This window comes from Geotrypetes seraphini, chromosome 14, assembly GCF_902459505.1.
Source record: "Geotrypetes seraphini chromosome 14, aGeoSer1.1, whole genome shotgun sequence".
Lineage (NCBI taxonomy): Eukaryota > Metazoa > Chordata > Amphibia > Gymnophiona > Dermophiidae > Geotrypetes > Geotrypetes seraphini.
The window spans coordinates 12,695,507-12,723,309 of record NC_047097.1 but is presented as its reverse complement, the minus strand read 5'-3'; the positions used below and the strand labels follow the sequence as shown (position 1 = coordinate 12,723,309).

The following is a 27,803-nucleotide window of genomic DNA, read 5'->3' as shown; positions in this document are numbered from 1 at the left end:
TCAGATGTATTATTTAACAAAACAAATTAATGATCCGGCTTTTTCGGTATCACTAGATGCTGAGAAGGCTTTTGATCGTGTAGAATGGAATTTCATGTATCAAGCTATGGAGTGGTTTGGTATTGGATCCGGATTTATACAAATGATTCAAGCACTGTATAGCTCCCCAACTGCTCGTTTATACATAAATAATAATTTTTCAGATGCTTTTAAATTGCAGAGGGGAGTTAGACAGGGTTGTCCATTATCTCCTTTGCTCTTTGATATAGTTCTTGAACCCTTGTTGTTAGCTATTCGACAGGCAAAGGACATACAGGGTATTCCATGTGCTGGAGTGGAATATAAAGTATCCGCTTATGCAGATGATATCTTGCTTCATTTGAGGAATCCGGAAGCAACAATTCCATGTCTAATGGAGGTAATAGATACATTTGGAAAATTCTCAGGATACAAAATAAATTGGACTAAATCAGAGATTTTACCTTTAAATGTGCATTGTATAAAAGGTATACTTGATTCTTTCCCTTTTATTTGGAAAGAGGATGGAATAAAGTACTTAGGTATTTGGTTGAATAAAACACTCGAAGAGACAATGAGAATAAATGAAAAATTTTTATTACAAAAAGTAACAGAGTTGTGTGAGCAATGGAATCCTTTACATTTGTCATGGTGGGGAAGAGTTCAAACTGTTAAAATGATGATTTTGCCTGTAGTTTGCTATCAATTGGGAATGATACCAGTGTTTTTTCAGGGGTCTTTCTATAAAAAATTAAATAGTATTCTGGTTAAATTTATTTGGCTGGGTAAAATTGCAAGAGTGGCTCTAGTGTCTTTGCAAAGACCAATTGAGGAGGGTGGAGTAAATTTTTCCAATTTTTATAGGTATCATCAGGCCTATATCATGCGCCAAGGTATGTATTGGGTCCTCCCAGAGCTTTTGGAACAACTACCAGAGTGGCTACGGGTGGAGAGATCACTTATCTTTCCACTTAGGCTTGATCTTCTGCTTGGTATAAAAGTGCCTAGAATACGTAAAGACAATAGAGTATTAATGGATACTTGGAAAACATTAAGATTTGTAGACAAATTAACTACTGATTCTATTTTAAAATCGAAACAACAGACTATTTGGGTAAACTCCAAGATACAAATAGGCGGGTTTAAGGTTGTCTGGAAGGATTGGATTAAAGCAGGTATAAGATCCTTAACGGAAGTAATTGATAATGGTAAGCTGCTTGATTTTTCACAATTGCAACATAAATATGGTCTGAATAAAAAACAAAGTTATAAGTGGTTGCAATTGAAGCAGGCTATTCAGGTGGGGTTCCCTGAATGGAAATCTTTAAATGATCATTACAGCTTAGAGTTCTTATGTTTCCAGGCAGATTTTCTGGGACACCAGGCCGCAAAGTGGTATAAAATTATATCTAATTATTTGAATAAGAAACCAAAAAATGGATTAAGAGATATTTGGAGCATTGAGATTAAGCATCAGATTAATGCATCTCAATGGCCACGTATTTGGTCTTGGAGAATTAAAGGTACGATGTCGGCATCTATTAGGCAAACATGGTTCTTTTTGTTGCATAGAGCATTCTGGACCCCTACTAGATTACAAAAATTAGATTGCTCTAAGTCTAATAGATGCTGGCATTGTAAAATTGAAGTTGGAACTTTAGACCATCTTTTATTTTATTGTCCATGTATTCAGGCATTTTGGATATCAATCTGGGATCAAGTTAACCTAATGATGGAGAGTCATGTGGCATTGTTCTATGACACAGTGGTTTTTGGAATGTGCATGAGGGCTAAATGCCAAATATCTGCAGCAAACAATAAATTACTGATGATTCTTACTGGTGTGGGAATTCAGCAAATAACGACTAATTGGAAAGACTGTTCTAGACTAAATTGTAGTTTTTGGTGGAACTCAGTATGCCATATGTATAAGATGGAAAGATTTCTTGCAGTACAGAGGGGGCATTTTAAAAGGTTTCAGGAGGTGTGGAGGCCATTAATTGAATATTATAATGATTAAGGTTTATTCTTTTTCCTTAGGGGATAATTTGTAGAAATGGGGGTGGGGATAATCCAATTAAATAGCGGTATATTTCAACTGATTAATGGATATAAGAAACATGGTATATATGTATGAATAGAAAAGGAAAGGGGGTAAAATTATTGGAAATATGTTGATATGAAATATTAGGGGATATATGTACTATGATGAGATATATTTGTTGTGCATTAATGTATATAATAAAATGAAAAAAGAGTTTGAGGAAGAAAGGGTGGGGGAGGGATAGGTTAAAGTATGATTAATTGTATTAAGGAAGAGGGATGTCTAAGTATGTATATGTTTGGATAGATTATTTTATTGATATGGGAAGGGATGGGAGGTGGGTGGGGGGGAATTAAAACATGTATAATAATATTGTGTAAGAATGTCAAGTGAGTTATGTGAATTAATTGTAATAATATTGTACACTTGTTGAGAGAAATAAAAAGAAATAAAGATTAAAAAAAAAAAAAAAAATGATAGGAGAAAATGCAAAAGTGACGTGAAACTCAAGATGAAACTGTTAAAGATAAGGCTAAATTTCTTAACAAATATTTCTGTTCTGTGCTCACAACTGAAAAGCCAGGACTGTAGAGAATGACATGGGAAAAATAATTTGTCCCTGTCACCGCCTTATTCCCACGAGCTTCATCGCTGTCACTGCTCCTACCCAGTCACCCCCACCCCCCCATCCCTGTGAGCTCAGTCCCTGTCCCATTTATACAAGCCTCAAACAGTTATGATTTTATATTGAACTTATTTTATTAAAGTATAAAAAGAAACCATATTCTGTACACATGTCCTTTTTTAAATCGCAAAACAGAGCAAGAATCAACAAAACTCCTGTCTCCCCTCCCGCTTACAAATATCCCCTCCACTAATGAGAAAACTGAACAAGCCAAATTACTACAGAATGCTACACCAGCAAATTCATTTCCGAAATCATCCTTGCCAAACATTGACAGCCTCACTGCAGAGAACAGGTTGGCAATGGAGAACCTATGCAATTGCAATGTCCTGGTACCCTGTGAAGTATTACATCACTCACAGCCCAATGCACACCCCTTTTCTGCACTTACCTCTAGCAACGGTTGCATCTGCTGTGCTCCTGGGGAGGGGGAATCGTAAAGTCTAACAAGTGAAGTTAGGTTTGCTGCAGCTTAGTTTTATGCCAGCAGCAGCGTGGCAGGTGGGAGGGACAGACAGCAGCATCCATAGGTAACTGGCTGTTGGACTCCTGCAGCACCGGCATGCACACAGCTCAAAGCAGGTTCAGAACATTAACACACGCATGCACGAGCCTAGGAAAAACTGAAGAGGTTGACTGCATACGTGTCTCCTGAGGAAGGCATTTCCCTATACGCCAAAACAGGGATCCTTGTTGGGACCACCATTTTAAATAAAGACTTTTTTTTAGTTGAAAAGACACCTTCCTTACCTTTTTTGTTTGACTGCTTGTACTTTAAGGTGAGGTGTTCTTCTGTCTTTTTGTTTGTACAGATAGAAGAACAGGCTTTAGCAGTCTGTTGGATGTGCATAGAAAACGAGGTCAGAGTCAAAGATGACTCTAAGGTTGCGAGCAGAGAAGACAGGAATGATAACAGTATTATTTACAGAGGCAAAGAATGGAGGGAAGGAGAGGAGGGTTTAGGAGGAAATAGGAGCAGCTCAGTCTTGGACATGTTTAGTTTCAGGTGGCGGCTGAACATCCGGGCAGCAATGTCTGACAAACAGGCAGAGACTTTCTTGGATTTTTGGTGAAATCTCAGGTGTGGAGAGGTAGATCTAGGAATCATCAGCATATACAGGTGATGCTGGAAGCCATGGGATGATATCAAGGCACCAAAGGAAGAGGTGTAGAGGGAGAAGAGGTCCTAAGGCAGAACCTTGGGGTGCACCAACTGCTAGCAGGATAGCAGCTGAGGAGGATCCACCAGCGCATACACTAAAGAATCGATGGAAGAGGAAGGAGGCAAATCAGATAAGGACAGATTCGTGGAATCCAAGCAAAGACAGTGTATCAAGGAGTAGGCAGTGATTAACAGTTTCAAAAGCAGCAAGTCAAGAAGGATGATAATTGAGTAAAGGCCCTTGGATCTGGCTGGGAGCAGGTCACTACAGACTTTGGTAAGGGCAATCTCGATGGAGTGTAAAGTTCAAAACCCGACTGAAGAGGATCAAGAATCGGTTGAGATGAAAGAAAATTAAGGCAGCGACGGAGGACAGTTCGCTCAAGTAGCTTGGATATGAACGGAAGAAGGGATACAGGGTGATAGAAGGACAGATGGAGTCCAGCGAGGGTTTTTTTGAGATGCGGCTTAACCACCGCATATTTGAAGGCCTCAGGAACAGTTGCAGTGGAAATGGATAGGTTGAAGATATCACAAAATGTAACATACTCTCCACTAGTGAATGATTCAGGCACCAAACATTTGTTCACACGAAAGAAAAAGCCTCAGGTCCAACTTAAAGAACAATTGAGCCCTGCTGTATTGCGGGAAAAGGACTCTTTCTAAATCAAGCGGTCACCATACGTCATGCGGCAGATGTAAAACTTGTGACATAATGGTGTCACTAACTGAGTTTATTAATTCTGTCAATGGCAGGACACATCAGTTGCAATTTGAAACCACATGCGATTCAGAGTTTGTCATGTACTGTGTTCTGTGTCCATTCAACAAAATGTACATAGTGCAAACCTCCAGACAATTACGGCTTAGATTGAATGAACATCACAACACCTTGAAGAGAGGGCTGTTGCAGGCTCCTCTAGTACAACTTCTTATCTTTTTTGCATGGTTTTTTTCCAACTAAAATATTTTGTGGTGGATCATATTTCCAGCAATGTCCATGGTGCCAATAGATGGATTGGAACTGCAATGCAGAGAACAGTTCTGGATTTTCACCCTTAACATCCTGAAACTTTCTGGTCTCAATGCCAGCTTAGACTGGTTTTATTTCTTTTGAATATTGTGTGAAGAAATGAGCGTCAAAATCAGCATGTGATCAGCCTTTTCTTATTTTCACATTTCAGCGGCATTTTTTGACAGCTATCTAAAGTTTTAAAGGGGACTTTTCCTGTTTGCCATGATTTGTTGCCCGGCATTTCACCTAGCCAGTCAGGAGTGAGCGTAACTTAATTGATCTGTGGGGAACATTTCAGGATGCCGAGGCACCCTGTTTTTTTTACCACCAGTAAGCAGAGCAGTGAATTACTAAAATGTGAGTAAATGATATTGTTTCAACTGTGGTACCTTTTGGCTGGTTGTGTTAATTAGACACTTTACACGGATATTTTTCTGTCTGTAGGGTAGTGTTTGAAGGTTCGTGGGCCCTGAAGAAGTTGTGATTGTTCACGAAATGATTGTTGACCTTATCAATCGGAACCCTTTTTGTTTTTGAATCGGTTTAACGGTTCACGTTAGAATTATCTTTTATAATGATTTTTTGCCAGCTTTGTTCAAGTCACAAAAGTTTTTTTAATGCCAATGATGTGGAGGAGGTAGGGTCATTTTGAGATTCGCCAGGACCTGAGGCTTTTTTTGTGCATGAACAAATGTTTGGCGCCTGAATCATTCACTAGTGGAGGGTGTGTTACATTTTCTGATTTTCTTCCTCCACTCCTCATATTTTTGTGTGGTGAGTATCACTTATTAGGTTGAGGATAAGACACAGAGTACGGATAACAGTATGTGAGATGGAGTCAAGTAGAGGGGTGAGAATGGGGTTGGAGGGGCATGTAGTGGGCTTGGATGAGAACAGAAGTTGTGCGGTTTCTTCCTTTATGATTTCAGAGAAGGAAGAAAAGTCATAGGGAGTTGAAGGAGAGTCGAGAGTGTGGGACCAAGCGAGGGGAGGTGGGTCTAGAGAGGGAGGATGTGTGGGTTACTCCTGGGTTGCTTGGGTGAAGGAAGAAGGGATGGTGGAAACTGGAAGGTCATGATAGTGGATGGGAGAAGGATGTGACTTTGTAGCAAATTCGAGGGTGATCTTGTGAACCTGGTGATGGAAGAATTAGCCATAGTCCGGGGTGAAAGGGAAGGAAGGAAGTTCAACATGGCAAAGAAATGGCAGGGTTGGAAGAGAGTCAGTTAATTGGGTGTAGTAGCCTTGCTTAGCCAGTGTAAGAGCAGAATTGTAGGAGATCAGCATAAGTTTATAATGTAGGAAGTTGGCATGTGTGCGAGATTTAAGCCAAAGGTGCTCGGTGAAGTGGATATAGAAATACAAGTGGTGGATATTGGGAGTGAGCCAAGGCTGAGGTTTGGTATGCCTGACAGAGCAGGAAACAGGAGGAGCAAGGGTGTTCAGAACAGAGGAGAGAATAGAGCTGTACAACAAAACAGCCTTGTTGACAGACTTGGATAGCATAGTGGGTATGAGGAGAGCATAGAAGGATCGAGGGCTTGTTTTTTTGTTTTTGTTTTTTCTTACTTCACTTACCTCCTGCTTCTATGTCAATCAGTATGATCAAGGTGGTGTTAACTTTGTTTGGGTTCCACTGGAGTTCTACACATTACCTTCCATGACCCATATTAGGAAGATTATGTAGATAGCATACTACGTAAATTTATAGCTTTGAAGAGAGGCACAGTGGAGATGTTTAATGAATGTTGGTCATCTTTTTCTTAGAATGGTATCAACATATGTCGCCATGGGGCTAATTTTTACACCTGTTTTTGCAATCGGCCTTCTAGGTGCTTGGAAACTTGCTTTAGTTTTTGTATTCTCTGTTTAATTTAGGTGTGAGTGGGAGGGTTGGGTATCTACTGTTGGAATCTTTGTTGCTCTGCAACTTGTCTTGCTGGGTAGTATAAAATTTCAATTAAAAAAAAAATTAAGAGAAAAAATAAGTCCATCGTTTTGATGTGTGCAGTTTTCTGTGCTCTACTTCAGTCTGTAGCAACAGCAGCACAAGCTGGACTACTGCAGCAACAAGAGGAGCTGGAGAGGAAAGCTGCTGAGCTGGACCGGAGGGAGCGGGAAATGCAGAACATCAGCATTAATCGTGAGTACCTTGACAACATTTTCACACTTTCTGCATCTAGTTGGTTCCAGGCATAATACATCCCTTTTGTTGTCTTGTGGGGTGAGCCTAAATCTAGCTGACTGAGAAGGTGGGTGACATTTCTGGGTTTAGGTGTAAGCCAGCTAAACGCTAAAACTTCCAGGGTTCACCAGTAGAATCAAGGTGTGAAGATGTGCTGCTAGTTGTGTTTTCATATTCCTGAAGAACTTAGGACCCAGAATGCTAGTGCACATTCCCCTTGATCACAAATATATTTACAAGCTTTTTTTTTTTTTTTTTTTAATATAATTAAATGACAAGTAGTTGCTACCAAAATCCATTCTAAACATGCACAATTAACACTTCATAACAAAGGCCTAGATTCACTAAACTTACTTATCAGATCCGTGGGTGATCCTTGGCCGAGTCTTGCCAGGCGACCGAATCACAACAGTTCCTGCATTCAAATGATCTGATCGGAAGCACGCCCACAAGCGATCCCACAGATCGCTGTAGAGCAATCGCGACACATGCGCAGGATGTTACAGGAGTTGCGTGTCAGTGCCTGTCACTCCCGGAACTTATGGACTCCTGCCAAAGCAGCCCAGCCACAGTATGAAGAGCCTTATGCGCCTTCACCTCCTCCGTGGCCCTTTCTGCCTTTCTTCCTCTTCTTGCCTCCGGTGCTGTTCTCTTTAACAGTTGCATGTTGGCTCTCATCTGGATTAATATGTGCCATCTACCTTGGCATAGGCTGTAAAAAGATGTGCCCGGCTTCGAGAACAGGTCTAGATGGGGGTTTTCTTTCTTTCTTTCTTTCTTTTTTTTTCATGCTCACAGTTGGTCTGGAAAGAGAAAATTTCCTGATCAGTCTGGTTATTCTTAAATGTGGACGCTAGCTACGTGTTAGAACTCAAAACCAGAGGAGGGCTTTAGGTGCATCAGGCATCTGCAAGGAAGGTAGGCTGTAGAGGATCCCAGTCACCAGGTCCTGTTCCAGCTGTGACAGGTCCTGCCTTCCCCAGTACCAGATTTTTGGGGGTTTTTTGCTCGGGTCCAATGTGGTGAAGAAGATAGACTAAGCGTTGCTCAGCCATTTCCCTGAAGCAGCAGGGGTGCTGAGTTTACCCCACGAAACTAAGGCCTGGTCGGATATAAATTAGAAACAACGATGCTGATTTGACAATGGGCTACTCAAGTTAAAAAGCTAAGTATTTGTAAAAGACTATACTAGTTTATTATATTAAATGGAAAGTCAGAAGTCATAAGCTACAATGAATTTCCTTTTTTCATATGAACTATTTTTAAATGAATTCCATTTTTGTAAATGAACCTCCTTTTTTCATATGAACTATTTTTAAATTAATTCCATTTTTGTAAATGAACCTCCTTTTTTCATATGAACTATTTTTCAAATGAACTTATTTTTTGCTAATGAACTTTTTCAAGTGAATAATTGAAGAAACATTTAAAACACTGATAGGAATGTCATTGATATTAAGCTACAATGAATCTCCCTCTCTTTATATGAATTTTTAAATGAACTTTATTTTGCAAATGAACTTTCTTCTTTTCATTTGAACTATTTTCTAAATGAACTCAATTTTTGCAAATCAACTTTTTTCAAATGAACGATTGAAGAAATGTTTAAAACTTTGATAGGAAAGTCATTGATTTAGTGAATTCAAGATTGTCTCAGAGCTTTTTTTAGTGTATTTATTATACTGAAGCACTTTCACTGAGCACTTTAAGTATTAGTAACATTGTTAAAATTTTGTGGTCATTAGTGAGATATGTAAGATACATGAATTGATGAAAATAATGGGATGAACTATAATTAACAATAAGAAGAAATGAATTGCAGTGAAGTTGAATAAGAATTTGAGATGAGATATCTTGATTTAATTTGATTAGGTAATATATATGGTTTGATATGAGTTGGTCCTGAGTTTCAAAAATGGCATGCTGATCTATTTCAAGTAATATATATCCCATACCAAAATAGTTTTTGTAGTTTAAATTTAATAAGTTTTTAAGGATTCAAATTAATAAAAGAGGAGACATAGTATTTAGAATTATTTATTTATAAAAATTAATGTAATGTATTTTTTTAAAAATAGAGAATTAGAATGAAATAGTTAATTTATCTTTATTGGTAGGGAGGTGGGGTAATAGCCGGTGATGTTATAAGGAGATAAGAGAGTAATGTGTTTCTCTCTTTAAGTAATCCCATTTTGGGAAACATGTTCTCCTAAGTCTGAGGCTTGTCCCCATTAATTAATGTAATGTGATTAAAAGTTAACAGTCATACTATTAAATTCAATTACTGAAGTAGTAAATCTAATTAATAAGTTGGAATATAGAAGTAGTGTCCATTTTTGATTTTGTGCAAATGGTTTTCAATAGTTTCATATTTTATGTATATAATACCATTTGAAGTTTGTATTGTTGTGTTTTTTGTATTACCATGCTTTTTGAACACTGTCTTGTGTTGGAACACTGAGTTATTTATGCTCTACAACCGGATGCAGCACGGGTTTTTCTCATGGTTTGAGTTTTTTTCCTATGTCTGCCACCAGTTGTAAGAGCCGATGATTGATGCTCTTCAGCCTGTTGGCTGAGAAATGCTGGGCTTAGGCTTTTAGTGCCTTGCCTTTGTCTCTGAGGCTCATTTTCAGGAAAGGGTTAATTTCCGCCAGGAGCTCTGGACAATACAGTGTTTAGAGTTTTGTCAGATTAATAAAGTTACTAGTAGTATTGTTTTTGACAAAAAATACCTTGATTTGTACAAGTGTATTAGTATTGAATATATACGATATTCCATGCAGAAATGGGGCATGAGGGATCCCAGTGTCTTGGATTTATAGTCTCTGATCGGTATGCATCATCTCATCTTAATTGCTCCATTATCTATGTGCATATAATAAACTGAGGCCGGTTTGCTGTCATCTCCTTCCACTTCCACAGCAAGACAGAACAACTGGCCACCTTTGCCTGCAAGATGCCCAGTCAAGCCGTGCTTCTACCAGGATTTCTCTGCAGATATCCCGGCAGATTACCAGCAGACCTGCAAAATGCTGTACTACTTGTGGATGCGTGAGTAGCTCTGAGTGACTTGGGAAGGAAAGAGCCTGGTGAAAAGTTACTTGTGTCTGAATGCCTGACCTGTCTGACTGAGGCTGGCATCTCATTTTCTGATATTTTCGCTTTCCTGCATTAACTGGTGTTCTTTTTCCTTTTATTTTGATTTGTACACTACATTGCTTATGATCTCAGGAAAGGCAGTATATTAAACTTAATAAACCACTGATGAGAAGCTGTCACAAACAGTTGTATGATGCACAAACATACCCTTCGACAGTTCAGAGTCAAATGGGGTTGAGAGGAGGTTGGAGGGTGCCTATGAGTGTTTTTATGGATACATTTTTATTTAGGGGGTAATTCTCTGAGATTGACTCGCATCTCCCATGGGCCTCCCTGTCTAGATCAAAAAAGATTGATCTAAAAGGGAAAGGGATTGGGATTTGTATACTGCCTTTTTGTAGTTATATAACCACACCCAAAGCGGTTTACATATACATATACATATATATATATATATATATACACATATACAGGTACTTATTTTATACCTGAGGCAAAAGTAATGTGATGAAACCTTCTAGGCATCAAACAATAACTTCAGCTAGGAATCATCTAACAAGTTATCTGGGACCATCCAGCCAACCTGTATCTTTCATTGCTTTTCTCTTTTCCATCCACAGTTCATGCAGTGACTCACCTTCTCAATCTGCTTGCATGCCTGGCTTGGTTCACTGTAGACTCAAACAGAGGGGTGGACTTTGGCCTCTCAATTCTCTGGTTTCTTCTGTTCACTCCGTGTGCCTTTGTCTGTTGGTACAGGCCCATTTACAAAGCTTTCAGGTAAGCTCTCTTGCTAATGTGAGAGGATGGAAATAAGAGCTCAAGGGAAGGGGAGGAGATTGCTCGTTTTCTTTGGGTTTGCTTCCAGTATCTGTGGTTTATTTTGAGTCCTCCTCAAATGCAGCTAGGATGAGCTCCTGGACTTCACTCCTCTTGATCACATCTCCTTACTCTTTTCTCTTGCAGGTCCGACAGCTCCTTCAATTTCTTTTTTTTCTTCTTTATATTTTTTTGCCAGATCGTTATTTTCATCATTCAGGCAGTGGGCATCCCAGGTTGGGGAGACAGGTAGGTAGCTACTTGCTTGTTGTATTTTCATTCCATTTGCACTTGTCTTTTTCTAATGTTGACAGTTCTGATTTTTCCTACACATCCTCTTCTGGCCATACAGGTGCCAGGTGCCATTGGCCACACACATAACATCCTCTCCACCCTCACTGAGCTTGTCATTTCCTCCTGTGTCTTTTTCTTCTTAGACAGAAAGCTGATGGTTACTTAATTCACCATTCACTTGCTGCCTTACTTTCCTTCTTTACCCCTTGACATACTATTTTACTCCAAGAATGCTATGGCTTTGCTTGACAGTATTTATGTATTGGAGTTGGGCAATTCTGATATTCAGGTAAAGCAAAATAGATTTTTTTAAAATTCCATTTTCTGCCTTTTCGAATTAAATAAAAACTTTATTGCCTGCCCTCAACTTTTGGCTTTTTTCCAAAATTGTACCCAAAGTAAAAGCAAAAAGTAAGGTTAATTTTTACTAGACTGATGTGCCTTTTCACCTGTGTAAATCACAGACTTTAAAATAGCTTCTCCATTCATTCATCTGAACAACCTTTAGGGTTGCTTCAGTAATGTGTCAACACATTTACCCCCCCCTCCCTTTTTGCAAAACATTAGTTATTTGTGCCGGCTGCAGTGGTAACAGCTATGATGCTGATAGGAATTCTATGGGTGTCAGAGCTAAAAACCGTGCTATGGTTTTGTAAAAGGGGGAGGGGTTATGCATATAAACCTATGAATTAAAACACATTAAAAGTTCTAATATGTTAGCAAAACATTTTTCTAAAACAAATGTGTGACAAAAAAGCTGGAAAAAGACTCATATTTTTTCCAAGCAAATCCTTATTAATAGTCTCCATACCAAAATATGGTAATAAAATTATTTGTACCAAAAAAATGGTGGAGCTAGGGCAGGGTGATGGGGGCTGACAGATTTAAATGAATAGAACTATAATGAGTGCTGTCCAGCTAAATTATGTGGATAAGCCCATTCAAACACTTACTATTATATTGTTCTAAAAGACAAATAAAGGAAAAAGGCCTCAGAAGCCACGAGGTACACGTTCTGCACCGAGGCTATGAGTGAGAGCAAGAAAAAAATCTTGGCTCTCCCTCATGCTTCTTTCATCAGCCAAAAAAACCCCAATTTATTTGCTTAACCAAAAATTACTGGCTGCAGATAAAAGACTTTTTTTGGATAGGACCCTTGCATTTCAAGCAAGTAAGCAGCAGTCCTGGTGGGGTAATTATATTGGTGGAGTTATGTTGTCTTAAGGTGCATTTCGAAAAGTAATTAAGTCAGCGTTGTTTGATAAATTTATTTCCTAAATGAGGATATTATTGTTAATCAAAATTCTATATTGAATATATTAGGAAAACTGTTGTATTTTAATTATTTGTATTTTGCTGATTGTCCAGCCTTCTACTGTATAAACCACCTAGAAATTGTTTGATTATGGCGGTATAGAAGAATAAAATTATGTTATGTTATGTAATATTATTCAAAAGAAATGATTCAACAGACTGTCCAAAAAAAAAAAATGAAAGCGAGTCGGACTTATCTTTCTGAAGCTTTACTGTTGCTGATTTAGTCCGCTGCTTCCTCTTCAGTCTTGTTGTTTAAGGCATTAAAGCTGAACGTTACAGCCAAGCTCATGTGTGTTGCCACTGCTGTAAGTTGCCGACGATGGCTGTTTCACGATAATACTGTCGTTTCCTCGGGGCTCTGAAATTCTGTACAGAATTGAACGCAGGACGGCTATCACTTCTGCCATTTCAGAGCCCTGAGGAAACGATAGTATTATCATGACACGTTGACCATCAACGGCAACTAGAGAAAGCAAGCAAGTTTCAGAGACTGTTAGGTATTCAGGCCACAGAGACCATGCCGCTTGAGGATTCAGGCTCAGGCAGATACTCCATGTACTTTACTCCTAGCGGAATTCTGCGCAATGTGGAATTTTTGCAGAATTGCACAGTCACACAGAATCTCAACCATGTCAGCAAGTTCAGGTCACGGTATTGGCAGCAATTCCCACACGCTGCTTGCTACTAACCCGGAAGTCTCTCCACGGCAGTGTGGCATCCCACAGGGCTCAGTTCTTTCTTCATCCCTATGTAATATAATTATATATTCATGAATAGAATTCTCATTCTATATGTATATTTACATCCCAGCTGATGACTATATGCATTACCACTGTCTCACTGCCCCATACTACCTCTAATGACACAGTTGGCTAGGAGACTCAAATGACTGGCAATAGATGTTGCCGGCATATATGTGAGTGCATTATACTAGTTCTTTGTTGCTTTTTCCCCCTCCTCCAGTTCGTTTGTCTCTTTTTAATCCCCCCTCACTTCCACATGAGTCCTATATCTTGCTTTCCATTCCTCTCCCTTCCTCGCGCTACTTAAGCTTTATAGCTGTTTTGCTGTACTAGCAGCAATCCACACAGGCAGTCTTCTGCCAGCATTGAGGCCTTGCTCTGAAGCAACTTCTGTTTCTGTGTCAGAGCAAAGACTTTGATGCTTGCAATAGCCAGTTGGTTAAAGAAGGATAAATTGATATTGAATGTGAGTAAATTGGAGATTAGGGTGAATTGAAATAAAATTTGTGATCCAGATTCAGGAAGAACAGATTCTTATGGATAGTGCTTGTAATTTTAGGTTTAACTGACAAAAAAAACATCCCCGGTGCAAAAACACAAGATAAACACTTTTCTCTAGTACTGTCATCTCTTGTCTGGCCTGCTTCAAATCATCACTCTTTGTCCCTTTTCCTCACTGATGATGCCAAAGCTTCACAAATGTGTGTATTCAGTTCCATTGAAATAGATACATAGCACCTGCACTGTAAAAGCTGATGCACTGATTTTTGCTGGAAAATAAACACCTAAATTTACAAGTTATAAACACCTAAAAACGGAAATCTTATTTATAAAACAGTCATCTAGAAATTTAGGAATATGGTGAGTGAAATCAAACTTTTGTCTTATGTTTCAAAGCACATGTGAGTAAGGTTTTCTATCAACTGCCTAGTGATTTGACAAATTAAACCATACTTAAGGAAGGAAAATATGAGGATGGTATGGTTTTGGAGAGTAGAAATCATGTTTTTCCTCTATTGCTCATCCTTCACCAATTGCTGATGGAATTTCTTTTTTTATTTTTTTAGTTCACATAATTTTTATTGATTTTTAACAAAAGCAAAATAGAGCAATAATAGAAAACAATCATTGGGAACATATTATAAACAACCCATATAGTCATAATATCAAATCCAAGAAGATAGCCCAGGACCAACATTAAGTAAAAAGGCACAAACCTCCAAAGAAAACCCATTAACTTTTCACAGAATGACCCATCTTACAGTATTTCTAAAGTGGTTCCCACACCTTATTCACAGTATCCAATCTGTTAGTACGATCAACAGCTTTACACTTGGATTTATGCACACGCAAAATAGTGTGCCACCAAAAAGTTTTGTTTAACAGTGAAACTACCTTCCAGTACTGATGGAATTTCAAGGAATTTTTAAAACTCTTGACATTGGTGTGTTAAGCCAGAAATGAGCCAGTCGTAATATATGAGCTTTTGGTTTTGTGTAGTCCATAATGGAACTTGCAATTCAGTAGAAGATAACACTTTCAGTGGTGTCTCCAGACCTCTAGAGTAGAGACCTGCACGGGAATGGGGACAACAGGAATCCCGCGGGTTCCCCCTTCGGATCCCGTGGGGACGCCCCCTAGGGTCGCGGGGATCCCGTGGGGACGCCTCCGAGGGTCGTGAGGTTCCTGCAGGGTTGGATGCGAGGCTCGTCTTTTCCCTACCTGCCCTGCAGCAGCACACAGCCGATCGGAACGGAAGTCTTCCACGATGTCAGCGCCGATGTCGGAGGGAGGGCTTAAGCAAAGCCCTCCCTCCGACGTCAGCGCTGACATCGGGAAGACTTCCGTTCCGATCGGCTGTGTGCTGCGATCGGCAGTGGCGTACCAAGGGAGGGGCAGGGAGGGCGTTCCGCCCCGGGTGCAGCCATGGGGGTGAGGGGGGGGGTGCACAGCCGGCCAGGTCTCCTTACCTTTGTGGCGTTTCCTCCGACTGACCGACAACAGGCCCGGTCCAACAAACCTCCCTGCCCTGTAGCCGCGAATCTAAATTACTTTCTTACAGCAGCTTCAATACTCCAGCTGCTTGAAGAAGGTAATTTAGATTCGCGGCTACAAGGCAGGGAGGTTTGTCGGACCGGGCCTGTTCTGTTGTCAGTCGGACGGGGAAGTGCCACAAAGGTAAGGGGCAGGGAGGGAGAAAGGGAGGAAAGATGGAGTGGAGAGGAAAAGACGCTTAAGGTAAAACTGAGGGGGGAGAAGGACGCTGAAAGCACTGGGGAAGACAAAGGGGTGGAGAAGGACGCTGAAAGGACATGGGGAAGACAGAGGTAGGAGAAGGACGCTGAAAGCACATGGGGAAGACAAAAGGGTGGAGAAGGACGCTGAAAGGACATGGGGAAGACGGGGGGGGGGGAGAAGGACGCTGAAAGGACATGGGGAAGACTGAAGGGAAGAAGAATGCTGAAAGGACATGGGGAAGACGGGGGGGAGAAGGACACTGAAAGCATATGGGGAAGACAGAGGGGGGAGAAGGACGCTGACAGGACATGGGGGGGAGAAGGACGCTGAAAGGAAATGGGGAAGAGAGAGTGGGGAGAAGTCGCTGGCAGGGAAGAAGACAGAGATGCCAGACTATGGGGGGAGTGGAGGGAAGAAGATGGGTGCCAGACCAATTTGGAAGGGGGGAGAAAGGGAGAGGCACAATAACAGAGCAAATGGAAGACGCAGAGAGAAGAGAGATAGTTGATGGAAGGAATTGAATGAGAACATGAGGAAAGCAGAAACCAGGCAACAAAGGTAGGAAAAAATTATATTTCTTTTTTTTTTTTTTCTTTAGGATAAAGTAGTATATTAGTTGTGTTGATAAAAATTTATAAACATTAGAGGCTCTGGTAGAAACCCATTTACAAAGTATGTATTCTTCCCAATTAATATTTCCAAATTAATAAAGTCTTTTTGCTTATTTGTAAATGGGTTTCTACCAGAGCCTTTAATTCAGTAGCATTATTAAATGAAATAACTATTTCTGTAATTTATGTGGACAGGTGGGGACAGAGGGGATTCCTTGTGGGGACGGAGGGGATTCCTCGCGGGGACGGGTGGGATTTCTGTCCCTGCGCAACTCTCCTTTAGAGTAATCCTCCAGAGAGCATTACTTGCCTTTTCACTATGGGAGGAAGACATGGCTATGATAATAGGCATTTGCAGGAAAAGTAAAGTGGGAGATGTAGATGTTGGAGCAAGGTTTAGATTAGGAATTGATGGAATAAATTTGGAGACAGGCTGTACATATATTAGATACCCTGTAAATGAAATCGGAGTTCTTCTGAACAGGGACCATCTATTTTTCGTGAAATGTACAGCGCTGCATATACCTTTCAGTGCTTTAGAAATGATAAATAAAAGTAGCTTATAACAGGCAGGCATGGATAAGCCATTCCCTTTTCACACCAACCTCTCTCCACAATTCCTTTAAAAACAGCTATCTAAGCATTGCCTGTTCTGGCTCCAAATCTCACATTCACTTTCTCATGTGGTTCTCTTATAGTGGGTGGATTGCAGCACTGAGTATACTGAAACCAAGTCTAGCAGTGGGGGTGATTATGATGGTGGTAGCTGGATTTTTCACACTCTGCAGCGTCCTGTCTCTCATCCTTTTAAAGAAAGTAAGTATCCCTGCAGACCCCACCACATGTGTGTATATATAGATTTATAGGATCTTGGTAAAAGGCTGTACAGTATAGTGCAGGGCCACAATTGAGCTCAGTTTTCAGCAATATCAAGCTATGCAAACTAGCCTGGTCTTAAGACACTATATGGAAACAATCTGCTGAATAAGTATTGTAGACTTTAGGTCTCAGTAGTTGGCCATCTGGCCCTGGTTCAATGCTCAGCTCCATGAGTGGGTTTTGAAGGGCAGAAATTGTGAGCTCATTCAATTTAGATATGCAGGAGGGAAGTTTAGGTTCCTAAACATAGATGGGGGAGGGTCTTTAGACTGGTTTCCTCTTAGAATGAGAGAAAATGTGTTTTTTTTATTTTATTGACCTTATAAATTTCCTCATGTTCTGAGGAGACATCGGGACCCATCCCTGGTGCTGTACTCCTGCTCTATCATGCTGTACAACTAATGGAGAAAATATTAAATACCAGTAATAAAGCCAGTAGCTTTTATCTTATTCCCTGATGATTTTTGGTCCTTTTCTAAGTTGTTCCAGAGCCTGCCTGAGTAGGAACACTGCAAGGATCAGTATTGCTGTCTGAAAAATAAATGCAGTGTTTAGTATGAATTAAAATTATTTTCAAAAGGTTGAGGTCTTGAAGTAGTAAAGTGGTTTACTTCAAACAGGCGAAATCATATGGGATCGTCTTTCCAGTTGTATTGCACTTTTATAAGCAGCAGGGGAGGGGAGACATTGCCATGGCCCATGTGAGGTTGGAGAAGGGGGACGGATTGGTTTCAGAATTAACTATTGTCTATTTTTTTTTTTTTTCTTTCTTAGGTGCACTCCCTCTACCGCCGGACGGGTGCTAGTTTCCAGAGGGCCCAGGAAGAGTTTTCTCAAGGTGTAATGTCCAATAGAAACGTGCAAAACGCAGCTGCTTCTGCTGCCCGCAGCGCATTCCAGGGCAACTAATCCCATTTTTCCCATGGCTGCCTCCTTCCCTTCCCACAGCTTCCCTGTGTGGATGAACATGACATACCATCCTGGGATACTGTGCTAGCACCAGGCCACCCACTGTGTGGAACAGGACTCATCCACTGCAGCTCTTCTGTTAGCATCGCTGGCACCTTCACTGTCCTTGCTGATGAGCAAAAAGAAATGTCTCCAGAGACACTCAGCAGATTTATATATAGAGACTCAAAATCTCATTTCATTACCATGGAATAGCAAAAACAAATCGTATATTTCTTCTTTGTATAAGGTTTTTTAATTGTTTGTGGGCTTTACTTTGAAGGATTTCTCTCTCATAATTTTTTAGAGAGCTGAATGACGTAAGAGGAGATGGTGTGCTAACTGCATTTGTTTTTATTAAAATTGAGTATTGAGGAATGAGAGGTATTCAGCCTTGCTCAGCCTGGCTTCTTACCCCAAATGATCTGATAGGGATTGCAGTGTATAAGGATCATGACCCAAAATATACTGTATTGATGGGGATAGTAGGGGATGATGGGCTTTGAGCTAGAGGTCTGATGGTGCCTGTCACTTGTGAGTGGGCATGTTTAAAAATTATCTGGAAAGACAGTCCCTTTGTCTCAGGATAGGTGTGATTCTCTGTGGGGATGAGAGTTGGCATGCTCCTGCTGCACTCAAGTGCTGCAGGACGTGAGGAACGAAGGGAACATCCCTATAAAGGAAGCCAGTGGGTAATTTATTTTCTTCTGAGACAGCCCTATCTCAAGTTTCCCATTTTGTGTGCCTGCCCCATTTGATCACTCTGCTCTGGAGAACAATAGAATAACAAGCTCAAGCATGTATAAAACAGGGAGAGGGGAAATACAGCCACCAGTTCATGTGCTAAAATCCAGTCCTGTCCCAATGTTGTATATCCTAACTTCTAGCTCTGGACATGGGAAGAGATTTTACAAGGAGGAAAACCTGGAATTCAGAAACTAGCTGCATTCCCTCTCCCTCTTATCACCAGGATCTTAATTAGCAAGCATTCTGCATCCGCCGCCCCCCCCATCCCCGAACAAACACAGGACAAATTCAAAGCCAGCTGATAACTATATGCATTACCACTGTCTCACTGCCCCATACTACATCTAATGACGCAGTTGGCTAGGAGACTCAAGTAACTGGCAATAGATGTCGCCGGCATGTCTGCCCACCTTGTGTCCCTAGCTTCTGCCCTCCATGGACATGTTTCTGGGCTGGCATCCATTGAGGGAAGGGCCGTGCTTGAGAGTGGATTTACTTAGTAATTTCTGTGAAAACGGATTGTGTTGCTGAACTGTAAAAGCAGATGTTTTGGCTAAATCTTGTATAAACAGTTTTATCCTAACAGAGCAAAAAGACTACATTTAAGATTAAAGACCTTCACTATACTAACCATAGCTGCACACTACTGAATAGTGATGCTTGTTTTATTATACTATCTCTACACCAGTGTTTTTCAACCTTTTTTGGGCAAAGGCACACTTGTTTCATGAAAAAAATCACGAGGCACACCACCATTAGAAAATGTTAAAAAATTTAACTCTGTGCCTATATTGACTATATATAAAGTAATTCTCTTGAATAGGAATCAAATAAACACAAAGAAAGTATTTTATAATTACTTTATTATGAAATATTAAGTAAACAGAATAGTGAAAAATTATAAAATACTTTATTCAGTGCGAAACCTGGGCCTGTTTGGCTGAACACAAAGCTGATATTCTGGCTGGAATCGAAGAAAGACACACACGTAGCTCTTTGTCAACAGCCGTTCCCTTCACTGCCCCGTCACCGCCATCCCTTTCACCGCCCCGTCACCGCCACTGCCATCCCATTCACCGCCCCGTCACCGTCCCCGCTGCATCCATATAAGCCTTAGTACTGTAATATTTAGCTTATTCCTTTCTTATAAATCAAAGTTCCTGCTGCTGAACTAGAGAGATGTTCAGCTGGCAGGGCTTTGTTTATAAATTTTTATCAACACAACTAATATACTATTTTATCCTAAAGCAAAAAATAAATAAATAAATATAATTTTTTTTTCTACCTTTGTTGTCTGGTTTCTGCTTTCCACATCTTCTCATTCAATTCCTTCCATCCACTGTGTGTCTTCTCTCTACGTCTTCCATTTGCTGTTACTGTGCCTCTCCCTTCACCCCCCCCAATTGGTCTAGCACCCATCTTCTTCCCTCCGCTCCCCCATAGTCTGGCATCTGTCTTCTTCCCACTCTGTCTTCCACATTTCCCTTCGGGGTCTGTTCCTCTCCACCCTCCTTCAATGTCTGTCCTATTCCTTTCCACCACCACCCTTCCCTCCCTCCTTTACCATCTGTTCCTTTCTACTACCCTTCAGCTCCTCTCACGTGGCTTATCTATCTACCTTCCTCCCTCTTATTTTCATGGCACGTTACAATGTAATTTGTGCAAGCCACTAGAGCCTGCGAGCTCGGTCCCTGTCCCATCCCCACAAACCATCTCGCTTCTGTGCTCCTATTTTCTCCATTTCTAATATCTCCCCTATGTATCTGTCATTGCCCCCCCCCTGTGTCCATATACCATCCCCATGGCATGTCCCCTTTATGTCTCTGTCCCTATGCCCCATGCACATAATTGTCCCTATGCCCCATGCACATAATTTCCCCTCTTTCTGTTACCTTCCTGTGTCCCGATTTCCCCTATCTTCCTCTTCCATACCAGTGTGTCTCTTCTTTTCAATCCCATCTAGCTTTTTTCCCTCTTTCTTCCCCCCCCCTGCTTCTAGCATCTGGCTCACCTGCCTGTCCTTCCCTTTCTTTCCTGCTGTGGGTTTTTCTTTCCGTCTTCATCCCCTTGGCCCAGAATCCTTTTCCCTTTCACTCCCTCCTTCCAATTTGAGCCGGGAACACGAGCGATCGCACGGTCCCTGCAGCCACCACTCGTCTGCCCAATCGATCCTACTGTTTAGCCAGCTCTCTCCCTTCGCCTCACCTTAGTTTGTAGGTTTTGTTTTTCGGCGACATGCACGCTTTCCCAAAGAGCCGCGCACGCGCGGCTGCTCAGTGTTCAATCTTCTGCTCTGCTGCAACTTCCTGTTTCTGGTTGCGTCAGAGCAGAAGATCGAAACTGAACAGCAGCGGGGACCGGGGGAGTCTCATGGGAGCATGTGCGGGACCCGGCCTTTGGCCTAATCAGTGTCTGCACCGTACGGCACACCAGGCAACATCTCGCGGCACACTAGTGTGCCGCGGAAAAGCGGTTGAAAAACACTGCTCTATACCATCCATTCTTCCTCCTCAATTTTTAAGTTTAGCTAGACACAATGCTATTTTCAATAGATGTAACTTTTTCAGAGAAAGGAAAATGGTAAAACCAGAGGACATAATTTGAGGTTGAGGGGTGGTAGATTCAAAGGCAATGTTAGGAAATTCTACTTTACGGAGAGGATGGTGGATGCCTGGAATGCGCTCCCGAGAGAGGTGGTGGAGAGTAAAACTGTGACTGAGTTCAAAGAAGCGTGGGATGAACACAAAGGATCTAGAATCAGAAAATAAGATTAAATATTGAACTAAGGCCAGTACTGGACAGACTTGCACGGTCTGTGTCTGTATATGGCCGTTTGGTGGAGGATGGGCTGGGGAGGGCTTCAATGGCTGGGAGGGTATAGATGGGCTAGAGTAAGTCTTAACAGAGATTTCGGCAGTTGGAACCCAAGCACAGTACAGGGTAAAGCTTTGGATTCTTGCCCAGAAATAGCTAAGAAGAAAAAATTTAAAATTTAAATTGAATCAGGTTGGGCAGACTGGATGGACCATTTGGGTCTTTATCTGCCATCATCTACTATGCTACTATGTTACTATGATATAGCTGATTTATGTCACCCAGACTGCTAGGTGGCTCTCATCTTCTCCTGGTGTTTAAACACATCTTTTGTTGTAGCCCTTCATTTCTTGCCTCCTCTGCTTAAAATATATCCTTTGGAAAACTGCTACTGTCGATACACAAGACAAGCCTGTATGATTTCTCTAATGTACTGGCTTATCCTGGAGGAGGACGAGCTTAACTCATGGCCATAAATGACCATCTCTGCCTCTATCAACAAGTCATGGGCAGAAAAGATACAGGTAAAATGTTCTGGAAGGTGGCTCTGATCAGGTTTCAAAATCCCTTACATAGAATAACGTGAATGCAGAGAGTCATGGTCTTTTTTTTTTGTGGAGGTACTTGGAGCATTCTCCTCTTCCTGTTGGAATGCCACTATTGGTGAGGAGCGAGGAGGAAGAATAGTACCTGTCTTCAGTGTGTATGAGGGTCACTTTACTTAGGCAGAGCCAAGATGAAAAAACAGATGGCACTTGTTAGTGTTCCTTTTGTATCACTTTTTCTAAGGCATCAGGAACTTAATTTGAGCTTTAGTATTGCTCTTCACTGTTGTTCTAAAAACATTCCAAAACACCTGCTGCTTGGTCCAGGAACACTGATTCCTGATGTCCAACCCTTGGAACACCACTTTACTTTCAGCACTCAGAGAACCTTTGATATTTCTCTTTACTAGTGCTACCTTGATTCGGGGAAAAATTTTTTATTTGATTCGGCATATTAAATTGATTTTTCTATCAAATTTGATTCGCATTTCCCGCCAAATCGAATGCTTTGTTGGTATTTTTTTTCAAACATCCTGGCAAAGTTATTTTGTAACCTTTTCATCCATCCCACCCCCTTTTGCCCTCTCCAAACCTACGCCGACGCTGTGGTGTAAACCAAAAAAAGACACTTTCCCTGTTAGGTCCTAGCTCATGCTTGCTGTCTTAACACCAGTTCTGACAGGATACACATTTCATATCTGATATACTGTAATCACAAAATCAAAAATTATTTTTTGGCACCTTCCACTGGCATCTCCAACATTTGTTTCTTCCTTCTGCCTACCATCTTTCTCGCTCTCCTTGCCTTGTGCCCTGGGTCAAACTCTGTATTCCCCTCCATTATCATGTACAACATTTCTTTCTATCTCCCCATATACCTTCTCTCCCTGTCCTCCATCCTATGTCTGACATTTCTCCCTCTCTCTCTTCTCCATGCTTTCTCCCTCTCATCCCTTTCTACCTCTGTTTCATCTCTCCCTTACTCTCCTCCACCCCAACAATTCTCTCTCTCCAGTGCAGCATCGTTCCTCCCCTGGTGCAGCAGCTTTCCCTCCCATCTCCCTGTGCAGCAGTACCCCACCAACCCTCCCACCATAAGATCTGGAATACCTCTAGGTCTCCTAAAACAGTGGCTGGCCTTGACGAGGCAGGGCTCTGAATGGGCTGCTCCGTCATTAACGATGCAAGCAGTCCATTTAACGCACTGCCTTTTCAATGCTGCCCAGCATTGCTGCTGCTGCTGCTTTAAAAGGCATGGAGGTATGTCAGGTCTCATGGTGGGAGGGTTGGTCATGGAATTGGTGAGGCTGATTTTTTCCAGACAACTAATTGATTTGAATCGATACATCAAAATGAATCAATGAATCGGGCAGCACTACCTTTACCATGAGTTTCGCGAGTCCCGCTGGCAAAGGCAAGCAGGACTAGTATAATTGGACAGGGGGAACTTGATATATGAATCTACACTTCACCAGTACTCAATAACTCAGTCCAGGACAGAAATGGGGTTCTGAACTAAAAGATTACTTTTTAAAAAAAAGTTGTCCTGAGACTCAAAATAACCATTATCAGAGAGCAAAAAATAACTAAGACACATGAAGGGCAATTCAATAACTGTATTACGCTTAAGCAAAGCCCTCCCTCTGACATCAGCGCTGACATCGGGAAGACTTCCAGTCGGCTGCTTGCGGCAGGGCAGGTAGGGAAAAGGCAGTTGTGTACCGAAGGGGGGGGGGGGAGTGTGCACAGCCGGTCAGGTCCTCTTAGCCTTGTGGCGCTTCCTCTGACCGACTGACAACAGGCCCGGCCGACAAACCTCCCTGCCCTGTAGCAGCGAATCTAAATTACCTTCTTACAGCAGCTTCAATACTCCAGCTGCTGTAAGAAGATAATTTAGATTCGCGGTTACAGGGCAGGGAGGTTTGTCGGCCGGGCCTGTTCTGTTGTTGGTCGGGTGGGGAAGCGCCACAAAGGTAAGGGGCAGGGAGGGAGAAAGGGAGGAAAGGTGGAATGGAGAAGAAAAGACACTTAAGGGAAATGGGTAAAACTGAGGTGGGAGAAGGCCACTGAAAGCACTGGGGAAGACAAAGGGCTGGAGAAAGACGCTGAAAGGACAAGGGGAAGACAAAGGGGTGGAGAAGGACACTGAAAGGACATGGGGAAGACGGGAGGGGGGGATAAGGACGCTGAAAGCACATGGGGAAGACAGAGGGGGGAGAAGGACCCTGAAAAGACATGGGGAAGACAAAGGGGTGGAGAAGGACGCTGAAAGGACATGGGAAGATGGGGGGAGAAGGATGCTGAAAGGGCATGGGGAAGACAAAGGGGTGGAGAAGGACGCTGAAAGGACATGGGGGGGAGGGGGGGAGAACACTGAAAGCACATGGGGAAGACAGAGGGGGGGGAGAAGGACCCTGAAAGGACATGGGGAAGACAAAGGGGTGGAGAAGGACGCTGAAAGGACATGGGAAGATGGGGGTGAGAAGGACGCTGAAAGGGCATGGGGAAGACAGAGGGGGGAGAAGGACCCTGAAAGGATATGGGGAAGACAAAGGGGTGGAGAAGGACGCTGAAAGCACATGGGGAAGACAGAGGGGGGAGAAGGACACTGAAAGGACATGGGGAAGACAGGGGGAGAAGGATGCTGAAAGGACATGGGGAAGACGGGGAGAAGGACACTGAAAGCAAATGTGGAAGACAGAGGGGAGAGAAGGATGCTGACAGGACATGGGGAAGATGGGGGGGAGAAGGACGCTGAAAGGAAATGGGGAAGACAAAGGGGTGGAGAAGGACGCTGAAAGCACATGGGGAAGACAGAGGGGGGAGAAGGACACTGAAAGGACATGGGGAAGACAGGGGGAGAAGGACGCTGAAAGCACATGGGGAAGACAGGGGGAGAAGGACACTGAAAGCAAATGTGGAAGACAGAGGGGAGAGAAGGATGCTGACAGGACATGGGGAAGATGGGGGGAGAAGGACGCTGAAAGGAAATGGGGAAGAGAGAGTGGGGAGAAGACACTGGCAGGGAAGAAGACAGAGATGCCAGACTATGGGGGGAGTGGAGGGAAGAAGATGGGTGCCAGACCAATTTGGGAGGGGGAGAAAGGGAGAGGCACAGTAACAGAGCAAATGGAAGATGCAGAAAGAAGAGAGACAGTGGATGGAAGGAATTAAATGAGAACATGAGGAAAGCAGAAACCAGGCAACAAAGGTAGGAAAAAAATTCTTTTTTGCTTCAGGATAAAGTAGTATATTAGTTGTGTTGATAAAAATTTATAAACATTAGAGGCTCTGGTAGAAATCCGTTTACAAAGTATGTATTCTTCCCAATTAATATTTCCAAATTAATAAAGTCTTTTTGCTTATTTTAAAATGGGTTTCTACCATAGCCTTTAATTCAGTAGCATAATTAAATGAAATAACTATTTCTGTAGTTTATGGGGACGGAGGGGATTCCTCGCGGGGACGGGTGGGATTTTGGCGGGGATGGGTGAGGACGGGTGAAATTTCTGTCCCCGTGCAATTTTAAAATGCACCTTTCTTCCTCCATCCCATAACACACAGCCTGGGGTTGATGATTATCAGATTGATTCATGAATATATAATGATGTTATGAGTCTGTGTAATGTAACATGCTGTATGTGACATGCTGAGGAGGATGGGAAGGAAGAGGTGCACACTCATAACATCATTATATATTCATCCATAGCTGCATGTTAATGATGTGCTCATATGCACTTATTTATCATCAAAACATATACATCATCATTAACATGCAGCTGTGGATGTGTAAGGACAGGCTGAGGAGGATGGATGGGAAGGAACGAAGGTGCACATATCAACATCCGCTTAGAACCGCAAGGCACAAGCGGATTAGAAATCACTAATGTAATGTAATGTAATATCGTACATTTTTAACATGCATGATGCAGCTATAGGCAAGCTGAGGAGGATGGGATCATACAGATGTATATGTTCAGATATGCGCTCAGATGTGTAGTTTTTTTCTGATATATTTATTAAGCTTACAGTATTTATAAAAACACATTTAATACTTGTTACAAAAAATATTGTGCAATTGTGATCTACTTCAGGCCTACAAAGGTCAAAAGAAATCCTTAACTGAGATTTTACATTAAAAAGTGAATTATAGCTACTAGCACTATTATTTATTAGTTATTTATTATGTTTGTTAGTTTGTTATTAGTTCAGTATTAGACATATGTTAGTTAGTTTAGAATAGATAGGTATAGATTAGTTTAGGTTAGGGCCCTGCTGAAAGAGTCTACCTTGACGTGGTTGCAGGCTTACAAATCTTTTGGTCAAAGAGTGCGGCGACAGCGAAAAGTATGTGTGTATTCGGCCCATGGAAGAAGGGGGGGGGGGTCGGGGGGGAAGGGGTGCGTGGGGGGCCCAATAGGATTGCTCAGTAAGGAGCCCAGAAATTTCTGATGGCGGCCCTGCCAGTTCCACCTATCCCTGCTCCATCATGCCCCAGTCTGTGACCAATCCTGCCCTAACCCTGCCCCCCTGCTGCCTGCTGGGTTTTCAAAAGCTGTCTGTCTGGTAACCCTACACTCAGGTATCCTCCAAAGCCACACAAAAAGCAAAACCATGCTGCAGCTGGTAGAAGTGTTTTGCACTTCTTTTACAGGATGTCTGAAGTTAATTTACAGTCTGGGCTAAAGTTGAAAAACTCATGTCCAAGAAACATGAGGAGAGTGCAATAATCTAGTGCACATTGGAGTCGTGTAACTTTTGAACACAAGCATTTTCTGGTAGAAGACAGATTCCACCTTTTTGACAGTCTCACACATTAGTCCATCCAGAAGGTGTTGATCTAATCTAATCTAATCTTTGGTTTATATACTGGGTCATCTACCAGTGGAGCTCCACTCGGTTCACATATAATTAAGACTTGAATACATAGCAGATCTTCTGCTGCATGTTTAGAAATATTAATGGAAGGAGGAGCAGCTACATTGTGCTGCACTGTTTAAAAGACAGTAACATTAACTTGCCTAGGGGAGAGAGTGGCACTGTGGTTAAAGCTACAGCCTGAGCACGCTGAGATTGTGGGTACAAACCCAGGCTGTTCCTTGTGACCCTGGGCTAGTTTCTTAACCCACCCCCATTGCCCCCGGTATCATTCATAGCTCCCCAGGGTGAACAGTATAAAAAATTGAATAAATAAATCTGAATAATTAGTTTCAATAAGACTGACGAGGTTACTAAAATTCTAAATCCAAAGTATTGCTGTTCTTTTTTTTTCCTCTGTGATAAGCTATAGCCTATTTTTACTGCCCCTCTGGTTGTCATTCTGCAGGGAGTCCCCGCGCTGACTACTTCTCCTTCTCTGCGGGTCGGCCCACACTGGAAGAGAAGAGGACGTCATAAAGGGCGGGACCGGCGGAGAAGACGGCGTTGCAGGGGACTCCAGTAAATGCATAGCAACAGCTGTGGCAATCAAAAAAAGAGGAGGTCTGTTAAGGTGGTCCAGGATCCCGGAAAATCCTGCAAATCCCTGCTCTTTTTTTAAACCAGGATCTCAGTACAAGTCAATGAGGATCCTGGTTTGTTTGGGTTTTTTTTTTTTTTTTTACCATGTTCCGATAACAGCCCTGTACTCGCAGCTGC

At 42.0% G+C, this 27,803-nt stretch overlaps 1 protein-coding gene across 1 annotated transcript in view; it reads left to right on the top strand.

The window, feature by feature from the left end:
- SCAMP2 (secretory carrier membrane protein 2) overlaps positions 1-19,442 on the top strand; it is a 52,636-nt gene extending 33,194 nt beyond the window's left edge. Inside the window, exons 4-9 of the mRNA XM_033921013.1 lie at positions 6,956-7,067; positions 10,035-10,163; positions 10,832-10,991; positions 11,178-11,279; positions 16,932-17,049; positions 17,887-19,442. Coding sequence (XP_033776904.1) covers positions 6,956-7,067; positions 10,035-10,163; positions 10,832-10,991; positions 11,178-11,279; positions 16,932-17,049; positions 17,887-18,021 — 756 coding nt within the window. The 3' untranslated portion in view covers positions 18,022-19,442. The remainder of the gene's footprint in view (positions 1-6,955; positions 7,068-10,034; positions 10,164-10,831; positions 10,992-11,177; positions 11,280-16,931; positions 17,050-17,886) is intronic.
- Positions 19,443-27,803: the final 8,361 nt, after the last annotated feature.